Genomic DNA, 12,454 nt, shown 5'->3' with positions numbered 1-12,454 from the left:
GGAAGGGGATTGAATGAGATTCCCAATTTATAGCCAAATTCCACCTTGCAGCGGAAAGAAAACGTGTTAGTAGTTTGTGTTGTCTTTTAGAAATATTTAAGATCCAGGCGTTGAGTAATGCAACCAAGGTGGAGATGAAGATTCATTTTAGCACAGATCCATCTATCCATGCGTTAAATTTTATGTATGAATATTTTTCTTAAAGAGCACCGGTCACATCCTCAAAAATATAAAATTGCGACCATACCTGGATTCCTGCCCCCCCCCCCCTGATTCCTGCACTGTTTTTATCTCTCTACGGCCCTGTTAATTTCAGCCACCTATATACTATTTTATGAATAAATCAACAACTGTGCGGTTTCCACCAATCCTCATCAAGTGGGCATAGACCTAGGTCGCTCCGTCAGGAACTAAAGATTGCAGGGAGAACGGAGGCCCGTAGAGAGATTAAAAAAACTACGCTGGAATCCGTTTCTCTATTATTGGTAATATACTCAAAACAAGGGGTGTTCCAATCTTACACATTTATGGCTTAAATATCTGATAGGAGAGGGTCCCACCTGCTTGCTTTGCTTTCTGCGCAATTCCCATAGACTTCAATGCAGAGAGCTGCATGGCCACCTCCATCTTAATTTTAATGGGGGAAATCTGGCACATTGAATCGCTGGACAGGGGTCACAGGACCCATATTTTTGCAATAGGTGGAAACTTCACCATTCAGACATTTATGGTATACTCTGTGGACATGTCATAAAAAATGCGGATACACCTTTAAGAACAAGAAAAAAAATATAGTTCAATCATTTCTTTCCAATAATATTAGATCTATTATTATTATTAGTTATTATTTATACCAGAGGCAGAGAAATCACAACTGAAAAAAGATGTTCTGCAAGATGCTCTGTAACAGTGGACATTGTAGAACGAATGATAACACAAACTATAGTCATTTGTAGGCCTAGGCTCAGGAGAGAGGGGAGTCTGTTTAGGTTAGAGGTTGCCTTGTCATAGCTATGGACTCAATTTGTTTAAAATGTGCGCTAAAAACCTCACACTGCGTTTTTCTACGATTTTTTTGTCGCGGAAACCGCGCCAAAAAATAAGTAAAAAACGGGCCGAAAATGCCTCTCATTGATTTCAATGGGAGGCGTCGGCATCTTTTTCCCGCAAGCAGTAAAACTGCCTCGCGGGAAAAAGAAGCGACATGCCCTATCTTCGGGCGTTCACATCTCTGACCTGCCATTGACTTCATTGGGATGTATGTAAAGCGTATTTCGCTGCGTTTTATGCCCGCGGCGCTCAACGGCCGCGGACGAAAAACGCTGCGAAAATCGGCGTGCAGGGAGATGAAAATCTGCCTCAAACTTCCAAACGAAATTTTGAGGCAGAAATTCCGCCTGCAAAAAACTCTGTGTGAACATAGCCTTATATAGCAGTAATACTAATATATTCAATGTTTGCGTATATCTTCGTGCTCGCAGAGTGCTGCTGCATCCTTGTGTTTGCTTGTTTTGCATTGCAGCCACAACAGACCTGCATATTTATTTCACTAACTGAAAGCTGACAAATTTGGGCTTCATTCATCTGCGTCAGAGTTCCTTCAGACCTTTCCATCAGGAGAACCCATGAGTGGAAACCATAGCTTTCCGTTTGCATTACCATTGATTTCAATGGTAATGCTCTTGTTGCTAATGGTTTCCGTTTGTCTCCGTTCCGTAAGGTTTCCATTTTTTCGGCTACGCTATCGATTCCACCCAAAAAAAAACGAAAACCTTACGAAACGGATACAAACGGAAACCATTAGCAACAAGAGCATTACCATTGAAATCAATGGTAATGCAAACGGAAAGCTATGGTTTCCACTCATGGGTTCCCCTGACGGAAAGGTCTGACGGAAACCATGAACGGAACTCCGATGCAGATGTGAACGAAGCCTTAGTTTTTTTTTGTATAAACTATAATCTAGTTGCAGCCAGCTTCTATTTACTATTTTGTATAGATCTGTTTCTTTTCTATAGTGTTTGTTATATTTAGCTAGATTCTGACATGTTCATGTTCAATTTGTCTTGTAGAAGCCCGATTTCTAAAGATGAGCCAGAGAAGAGGGGCAAACCCTGATAAACTGCGGCGAGTTCTATTAACTACTCAGTTAAAGGTAGGTGTAGTAGACAGTACGTTCACCTTACATATTTTACAGGGCCAGTTTAACTCCTTAATGATTCTGTTGATTGGTTCCACAACTACCATGAAAAATGCCAAATATGACTTGCCGCTAGATCCACCCTCAAAGTAATACAATCATTTCTGCTTAACCCCATAACTCCAATTCCTTTGCCAGTGCTCAGTGTGTCCTGTAATCGGATATTAAATAGGAAGTATCACAGTAATTCTGATGGACGCCAGAGGTCTAGACTTCAGGCACCTAGAAGTTTTTAGATCTATATGTGGCTGAAAGCCGGTGTGGGTTATGCTGTTTTACGGGAATATATAATGATAATAATGCTTTTCCCCCTGCCTATTATTCATAGAATCAGTTTGCTGCCATGGCTGATGTGAAGAAAGAAACATCTCAGATTGAGGGTCCTTCTCTAAATAACTCTTATGGCTTCAAAGTCAGTGCACAGAACTTACAAGATGCAAAGGCTTTGCATGAGGTAAGATATTAACACCTATTACACACCACTGAATTTGTCGCAAGGATTTAGGTCATGTTACATCTAAGGTATCTGCTCTATAGATAGTGGGGACATCGGCTCTCGGTTATCTGGGTTCTAAAAAACAATGTTTCCAATGGCAAATGAGATAAATTAACAAAAGAAGGAGTATTTACCTATCCTTTGCACCAGCGATTCAGCGCTGAGTCTCCAACGGCACTCCCAGTGACTGTTTACATGCATGTACCTCCATGCATACGTCCGTGCTGGATCGCCAGGGCAAAGGATAAGTAAGTATTGCTTCTTTATGCTATTAATTTATCTCATTTGCAGCCATTGGAAAAAAATTCAGAACCCATTCAAGCTCATTCTGTTGCTCTCTTGTTTCTTCAATGACCTTTTTTTACACTGTCTCTACTCTGCGCATATATATATATATATATATATATATATATATATATGTGTGTTTCTTCAGATACTTTATTATACAAACCATACCTAATGAAGAGATCAGGCTCTGTTCACCCCTATGTTGTGCTGTTCCATTGTTCTGCTCCATCAGAGCAGAACAAGGGAATAACAGAACCAACGGTTCCATTGCACATTGGGTTCCGTTGGAACCCATTGAATTGAATAGATTATCGTCTTTCCGTCAGTGTGTCCATGATTTTACCGGACACAGTAGTCTAGCATGCTGCGCTATGGTCTCCGGTAAACCCTGCTGGATCTGAGAAGGAGGCCCCTAACGGATGCAGATGTAAACATGGCCTAAGTGGTCTAGAAAGCTTGTTGTTTAACATTATTTATTTTTGTTCGATATTAAATGGTACCAAATCTGCAAGACTGCTATTTTGTTTCCCAATAAATGAGCAGAAATGAAGCTAGGGACACGGTACAATGGGTTTGGTGTAGGACAGTCCAGTCTGCATCTGGAACATGTTTGTGATGTAATTCTATCACAACTCAATGCCAACTGTTCCCCATGTATCCCCTCTGCTCCCCACCATTAAGATGTCCAGTTACATACGGTCAATTGTTGTGATTGGTAGCAGCAAAAAATGCAGTTTTATTTATTGACTGCGCAGTCTATTCAATAACCTGGTTCTATTGCCAAGGAATACACATAATGTACATTCAGTGTGATTCTCTTAAACAGGCTTGAAGTGTGTGCTATGATAAAGTGTGTCCATTCTTGTTACAGGTGCAGCACTTGACACTCATGTGCATGGAGTTACATGCCAGAACTCGAAGGGACTTGGCGCCGGATCCTGAATTTGACCCCATCTGTGCTTTGTTTTACTGTCTGTCGTCAGACTCTCCACTATCAGACAGTGACAAGAAAGAAATGACCGGTGCAATTGTGATTGTACAAGAGACGTCTGCTGATAAAGGTGCATACACCCATGGGAATAGTTATTTATTAATAGTTTTATTTTAAATGCTTTACCATACAATTCAATTCAATCATAGTAGAAATTCATTCACCATAGCACGAAGCCCTCTAGTGGAAGCAAACAGACAGAGACATGCTGTAGTCTGAAGTGGGCTTGACACTTCCTGCAGCTCTGATAATAATAATAGGAGTTGACATTTAAGCAATTTGTTAAAATATATATTTTGCAATTCTGCTTCATTTTAAGTTTAAATAGTGTAAAATTCTTCAACTAATATAGTTTTACTCATACAAATAGCTAATCTTGCCAGATTTTCATTATGCTTGTCTGGATAAAAGGGGTTTTCCAATCTCCCCTTTTACCTGGATGTCATGGCCGCCACTGCCTTTCACTTCCTGGATTCCTCCTTTATTTTGTGGGTGGGACTCAACCGTTTGATGGACAGTTCAGGCTAGCGGTGATTTGAAGATGTCATCTTGCCGCTGGCATGAATGCGCGCGTCCCCGATGCTGCTATACACTATTACTATAACAGCATCGGCAGTATATGGACTCCTTTATTTAGGTCTGTATTTTACATCAATGTTTATAAGCCAAAACCAGGACTGGAAAATAAACAGAAATAGTATGATGGAAAAATTTGTACTTCCACCGTCTTTTAGACCCACTCCTGTTTTTGGCTTACAATTACTGAAGCAAGACACCGATCAAAATACTGCCGTGTGGCTGTGGCCTATAAATCTCCTCGGTCATGTCAACCAACTATGGTAAGCGTAGTCTGGTTACCACGACACCCCCCCCCCCCTTGTTCCACCGCAGTTTGATTATCCCTTTATTAAATAAAAATAAATGGCTGTATTTAGGGAGAGAAGAAACCTACATGTTGCCAACTTAATCATTGCGCTGGTTCTAATGTCTACACTATTATCTCTATATTTGCATTTAGAGAGGCTCTGTCACCACATTATAAGTGGCCTATATTGTACAGGATGTGATCGGCGCTGTAATGTAGATTACAGGAGTGGTTTTTTATTTTGAAAAACAATCATTTTTGACGGAGTTATGACCTTTATTAGCTTTATGCTAATGAGTTTCTCAATGGACAACTGGGCGTGTTTTACTATATGACCAAGTGGGTGTTGTGGAGAGAAGTGTATGACGCTGACCAATCAGTGACCAATCAGCGTCATACACTTCTCTCCATTCATTTACACTGCAGATAGCGATATAGCTATATCGCTATTTGCAGTCACATAAACACACTATAACGCTACTCATGTGTCATGACCATGAATATACATTACCTCCAGCCAGGACGTGATGTGTATTCACTCTCCTGACCACTTCTGTAGCGTCTCTGTGAGTTACAGCATAGCAGGCGTAGTCTCGTGAGATTACGCTGTAAACTGTCATTCACAGCGAGATCTCGCTGTGCTGTGCTGCAAATCACAGAGACGCTACAGAAGTGGTCAGGAGAATGAATAAACATGACGTCCTGGCTAGAGGTAATGTATATTCATTGTCATGACACATGAGTAACGTTATAGTGTGTTTATGTGACTGCAAATAGCGATATTGATATATCGCGATCTGCAGTGTAAATTAATGGAGAAGTGTATGACGGTGATTGGTCACTGATTGGTCAGCGTCATACACTCCTCTGCACAACACCCACTTGGTCATATAGTAAAACACACCCAGTTGTCCATTGATAAACTCATTAGCATAAAGCTAAAATAGGTCATAACTCCGTCAAAAATGATAGTTTTTCTAAATAAAAAACACTGCTATAATCTACATTACAGCGCCGATCACATTATGTACAAGATAGGTCACTTATAATGTGGTGACAGAGCCTCTTTAAAGAAAACTGTGCCTCTTAGCTAGCGCACTGTCAAGGACCTGACAGGGACTCGGCAGCTACATGCGGTCGTGACATCTGTTCAATGCATCCATGCACTTCTATGAAGGTGGCTGGGAGCTAACGCGCACCACCAGCCACCCTGTACATAACAGGCTTCATGAGTGTCAAGAGAAAGTGTATTTACATGTATTTATGCTAGTCACGGACTGCTTTCTATATACATATGCCCTGAGCTACATTTCTAATGTTTATTTGTGTCAATTTTTTTTAGATGCCAGAAGACCCTTACTGACAAGATCAGGAGTCACAGGCTTCCACATATCATATGCCACTGATGAAAAAGAACTGTTTGAGCAATTGATCAGCTTAGTCAGGAGGTAGGCACTATTTTCTTACCATGAGAAATAGAATGTGTGCAGTTCACCGGCTGAGAGCCAGTCCAGTCTGTAGCATCAACCTGATTCTGCCATCTAGCTTACAAACCCCAGTTGTGGTCCCCATTTTGGCTCTTTGGTACTTGGGGTCCCATTTGTGGAAAGCTACACTTCAATCCTTTAGACACCTTGGAAATGGCATCTTTAGATTGTGTTCCACTGTTTGTGATTACAGTAAAATCTCTGATCCTTACTGCCCTGTATTTTATATATACAACGAGGTAGAGCCATATAAACGGTCTAACAGAGAAAAACTCTTTATGTTGCTCATAGCAACCAATCACAGCGCAGCTTTCATTTTTCAAGAGCACTATAAGAAATGACAGTTGTGCTGGAATTGGCTGCTGTGGGCAACAAAGACAGTTTCGACAGTGTATATACATATCCCCCATAGACTGTACATACTGTCAGATAATTTCCTTCCAAATGTATTCATATTTTGAGACCATCAACCTCCATATGTAAATGCAGCATTAGAGGCAAATATATAGAAATGAAACTGCCCCAAATGCTTTTTCATGACCAAGATGCATTTCAGAAAAGCACCGAGCATCTCCAAATTTGGGCACCTGCTGTCCTAAATAGTCAATGTAGAGTATTGGATAACTGAAGTGTGTAGCCTTTAGGGTATGGTCACACGGCTTAGCAAAATACGTCTGAAAATACGGAGCTGTTTTCAGGCGAAAACAGCTCCTGATTTTGAGACGTATTTGTAGCAACTCGCGTTTGTCGCTGCGTTTTTTCCGGCAGTTTTTGGGGCTGTTTTTCAATGGAGTCAATGAAAAACTGCTCGAAAAACGTCCCAAGAAGTGTCCTGCATTTCTTTTGACGAGCTGTCATTTTACGCGCCGTACTTTGACAGCGGCGCGTAAAATTAAGGCTCCTGGGAACAGAACACCGTAAATCCCATTGCAATCAATGGGCAGATGTTTGTAGGCGTAATGGAGCAGTTTTTTCAGGCGTAATTCGAGGCGTAAAATGCCCGAATTACGCCTGAAAACAGTGCGTGTGAACATACCCTTAGTGTCAACACTTAATATTTACCAGAGCAGGAGCCCATACCTAGGGAGTGGCATGGTAAAATTGATATATTACTGATACATTAGGGTTTTACGATCAGGGACATTTATGACATATCCACAGGATACGTCATAAATGTCAGATGGATGCGGGTCCCACCTATCTCTAGAACAGGGCCCCCTAAAGCCCATTCTACCGCTCTGTGTTCCCGCTGACTCTTGTGATTTCCGGCCATGTTCAAAGAAAACAGCGTAGCTCGCTGAGCTATGCTGTTTCCGTAAGTCCCATAGAACTGAATGGTCGTTACGGAAACAGCGTAGCTCGCATGCTACGCTGTTTCCGTAACTGCCATACACTACTATGTAGTGCTGTTTTCTTCTAACATGGCCGGAAATCACACGCTTTAACGGGAACACAGAGAGGTAGAACAGGGTTTAGGGGGCCCCGTTCTAGATACACAGGATTGTGAGGAGAGGGGAAATGGCTGATCTCCTGGGACACAAATACAAGAATTCTTTATCTAGTTCTTATTATTAATTGCAATATGAGACAAAATAGAATTAAAGGAAAGGAGGAGAGAGAAATTGCTGGGATATGTTTTTTTGGGCATTTTTTATGTTTAGTGTTCTTTTAAGGGATATTAGAACATCCTTCAAATGATGGTATAAATAGTGAAACCCGAATAGTGGGTTACAATGATGTTATTATGTCTGGTTCCACAATTGAAAAAGGGCTGTGTTTTTTTCATACGTTTTGTATGATGATGTAAAAGATTTAGCTTCTCTGTGTATTTTAACCTCTCATCTTTTGTCTCTCACTCTTCAAACAGGTATGACCCCGATATTTTGCTAGGATATGAAGTCCAGATGCATTCCTGGGGTTATCTTTTGCAGAGGGCAGCGGCCCTTAATGTGGATCTCTGCCAGCAAATGTCCAGAGTACCTGGTGCGTTTAAAATCTTAGTTGAAGGGGTTGGTCACTTACTCCCTAAACAGATGCAGCCAAGTTTATCTTGACTCTGATAACTTGCTGCAGCGTGACATCACACAACAAAAGCCATTGAAAAAGTCAAGTTAAATTTCTTGACACTGTGTATTTAAAGTGTAGCTAAATGTTTGACAAACTTCTGACCTGTCGTGGTGACATGTCAGAAGTTTGTATTGGTGGGGGTCCGAGCACGGAGACCCCCACCAATCGGTAGAATGAAGTCGCTGAAGCGTTCGTGTGAGCACTCAGCCGCTTCGTGTCTGTTCGGCTTTTTCAAGAAAGCCAATGTATCGGAGTACGGGCTCATAGACTTTGTATTGAGTCCGTACACAGATACATTTATTTCCGGAAAAAGCCAAACAGACTCGAAGCAGCTGAAAGCTCACACAAACGCTTCAGCTGCTTCGTTCTAGCGATTGGTGGGGGTCTTCGTGCTCGGACCCCCACCAATACAAACTTCTGACATGTCACTATGACATGTCAGAAGTTTGTCGAACATTTAGCTACACTTTAATGCGTTAAGTCAAGGTAAAGATGGCTACATCTGTATGTGCAAAAAACAGCATTATAAGCCACTTACTAATGCAAAACAACACACATATGGGTATATTTATGGCAAAAAGACTATATAGTCACTCTAAATGCCACAAAAATAAGTTTATTTGTAGTAACACATTACATAAACATATTTTAAAGCATTTAAAACAGCATATTTATGCTAGACCTAATTCATTGGGGGTTGCCACCCTGAATAAAAACCCACAAGACCGCCTAAACCCCTCAGCATGTGTAACTAATACAGAAGCATAAATATAACGTCAAACCGTTAGCTAAAGTGCGGCATGGGTACAAGATAGCCAGAGAGGGGAAAAGGGGTCTGAATGCCGCGCGCGTATCGCCACGATGTGGCTTCCTCAGGGGTGTTTGTAGTGAAGTGCACCTTACTTTATAAGGACAACATGTTAATTATGCTTATAATAAGATGTGTGCATAATCTTATTATAATCCACATACTAATACACTGTTGCCTTGCTTTCACCCTTTTGTTTATTACAGTCTTCTTCACAGATTGAACGTTTCTCTGGTCCTAAACATGGCTGCTGATGGAGAGACGTGATTCAACATGTCCATTAGCGACTTCCATTGAAAAACACTGCATTTAGTAAACTAGCTCATGCACAGTGCCATGCCCAGTATTTTTTAACGGATGCTATTGATGGAGGGGCATGTCACCCAACACATTCATCAGCGGCCTCCATTGAAAAACACTGCTTGATAAATTAGTGCATGCTCAGTGTTTTTCAATGGAGGCCACTGATGGACGTGTCTGGTCACATGCCCCTCCATCAGTAGCCATGTTTCGGACCAGAGTGCTATGCAGTCTGTGGAGGAGACTGTACTAAACTAGGGGATGGGGCATTACAAGTAAAGATAAGGTGCTGATCTGCTAACCATGTATTTATTAGTAAGTGACTTATAATGTGCTTTGCCCATCTGGTAAAATAATCATACAGCGGGCAACCCCCCAGACCCCCTGACCTGTCCACAGAGTTTAAGGTAGCACAGAGTATTTCAGGAGCCGCGTTCTGCTCCCGTAGGTAAACGGGGTAGCAGCACTGCGAAGACCGCACGGAGAATTCACCGGCGGTCAGGATAGAACGTAGTAGCTAGATGAGGGGAACACACCCAGCTGCTAAGTGAGACACAGCAGGGCGCGCTTCCAACACAACAGTGCTGTTAGCTATACGGCTGACGGCTGTCAGCCGTGCAGTAGGATCTTGTGCGGGGTGGTGACTTGCCAATCATGTGAAGGTGTTATTGAGGACAGGAGTGGAGGAGAGGTAACAGACTGAGAGCTACGTAATGGTAAGAGCAGAGTTCACAGCAGCACAGAATATTTCAGGAGAGGAGCGTGCAGATGTTGAGGAGTGTATGATGCTGACTGGTCACGGATTGGTCAGCGTCATACACATAAACACGCCCAGTTAAAAACACAATACACGCCCAGTTGGACATAACGGAAAAAAAAACGGCCAGTTGTCCATTTCAAAGCTCATTTGCATATATATAAAATAGCTCATAACTTGGCCAAAAATGAACGTTTAAAAAAAAAATCTAAAAACGTTACTGTTATTTACATTGCAGCGCCGATCACATGCAATAGGAGATAGGGGTTTGAGAATCTGGTGACAGAGCCTCTTTAAATCAGACCGCTAACCGAATTAAAAAAAAATATTTAGGCCCCTAGACCAGACTATATACCTTACCCTCCTTGCTCAGCTCTGGGCACTGTAGGCTGTGTGATGTTATATTAGAGCTGGGCTAATAGGTGCAATGCCACCCAGTAAATGGCCTCGAAGTTTCCAAACATTGGCCCTACTTCGCACTTCTTAGAAACAGGGCGTTTAGTTGCCTCCGTTGCTCCCACCAGCTCAGCATTACTAGTAGACTACAGTATTCATCCGGTCAAAACGACGGAACCCTTGCACAACAGAGACAAACTGAAACCATTGGCACCGGATCCGTCACCATTGAAATCAATGGTGATGGAAACGGAAACCTACGGTTTCAGTTTGTGTCAGTCAGGGCTCCGTTCTGTCAGAACGAAGCCCTGGCGCAGATGTGAACGAAGCTTTATAAACCGACATATACACAAAAATATACATATTTATCTTTATTGTAAACATTTTGCGTTATTTATTACAAATACTAAGTGACTATTATAATCACTTCTCTGTTGTTTTTGTTTTTATTTTTATTTTATAGAGGATAAAAATGAGAACCGATTTTCTGCGGAGAAAGATGAATATGGTGCTGAAACTATGAGTGAGATAAATATCGTTGGTCGGATTATATTAAATGTTTGGAGGATGATGAGACCCGAGGTATTGCCTAAATTCCTATAATATTTTTGTTGCACTAAACCGTGTTCAAAACTGATAATTGACTGTACAAAAATGTCTAATGTCATAGTGTAGGTTCATTTTATATTCCTTTAAAAATATGTTGCTTTGAATAAATACAGTGACATTCCTTTAATTCGGCATTTCATTACCCAAGTCTGATAATCTGGTACAGAACTTCTATATAATGTGGATTTTTACAAAAATAGCAGACGACCATATAGAACATTTCCCTGGTTAAATATTAAAGTTATATTACATGGTACATTTTAAGGGTTTTCAGCGCCCTCTACAGATTATAGGGGTCACACAACCGTTAAAATGTATCCTGAGTCAATGCAGTAGGCACTTGAAATTCTTCAGATGCAGGTTTGAGTTTTAGTTAACTGCATTTGTGTTTTTTTGTTTGTTTTTTTATTAGGTTGCTTTGACGAATTATGCATTTGAAAATGTGGCATTCCATATTCTTCACCAGAGGTTCCCACTTTTTACTTTTCGAACGTTATCAGATTGGTTTGATCATAAATCTGATATTAACAGGTAATATTCTATTAATGATACATTTCTATTTAAACTTTGTATAAAAAAAAAGAATTTACCACGCCTGAGCAATGTACGGAAATACCAGCTCTATAATGAATGGTCATAATGACTCGGTTACAATTAATCTAGGGCACCAAAATTGGTAGCAGTACCAGGGTCAGAAACGACTGGGTTCATTTTCATATCCTATGAAGATGGTCTTTTGTGACCGATTCTTTAACCCCTTAGTGACCAACAATAGAATAAAGGTAACATGTTATTTACGCGGCACAATTTAAAAACGCATAGAACAATGGTGGAATTTCCGTTTTTTTTATAATCCCCCCCCCAAAAAAGTTAATAAAAAAATTATATGTACCCTAAAATGGCGCTATTAAAAAGTACAACTAATACCGCAAAAAACAAGTCCTCATACAGCTATGTAGACGAAAAATTAAAAAAGTTATAGCTCTTTGAATGCGACTATAGAAAAACGAATAAAATAGCTTGGTCATTAAGGCCTAAAATGGGCTGGTCACTAAGGCGTTAATAGAAAACAATGGGGGAATTTTATTAATACTGATGCCCTGTGTAGGTAGTGCACCAGTATCTACATGTCCCATATGTTAAGTTATTTTTGCTAGTGCTATTTCTGTAAGTACTTTTGTATTTGTCAG

The 12,454-nt window shown here is 40.8% G+C and overlaps 1 protein-coding gene across 1 annotated transcript in view; it reads left to right on the top strand.

Moving 5' to 3' along the window:
• REV3L (REV3 like, DNA directed polymerase zeta catalytic subunit) overlaps positions 1–12,454 on the top strand; it is a 217,494-nt gene that overhangs the window by 181,991 nt on the left and 23,049 nt on the right. Inside the window, exons 15-21 of the mRNA XM_075862281.1 lie at positions 2,073–2,155; positions 2,529–2,654; positions 3,856–4,045; positions 6,183–6,288; positions 8,195–8,310; positions 11,119–11,237; positions 11,677–11,795. Coding sequence (XP_075718396.1) covers positions 2,073–2,155; positions 2,529–2,654; positions 3,856–4,045; positions 6,183–6,288; positions 8,195–8,310; positions 11,119–11,237; positions 11,677–11,795 — 859 coding nt within the window. The remainder of the gene's footprint in view (positions 1–2,072; positions 2,156–2,528; positions 2,655–3,855; positions 4,046–6,182; positions 6,289–8,194; positions 8,311–11,118; positions 11,238–11,676; positions 11,796–12,454) is intronic.

Source organism: Rhinoderma darwinii, chromosome 4 (assembly GCF_050947455.1).
Source record: "Rhinoderma darwinii isolate aRhiDar2 chromosome 4, aRhiDar2.hap1, whole genome shotgun sequence".
NCBI classification, from domain to species: Eukaryota; Metazoa; Chordata; class Amphibia; order Anura; family Rhinodermatidae; genus Rhinoderma; species Rhinoderma darwinii.
This window is presented reverse-complemented; position numbering and strand designations above follow the sequence as displayed.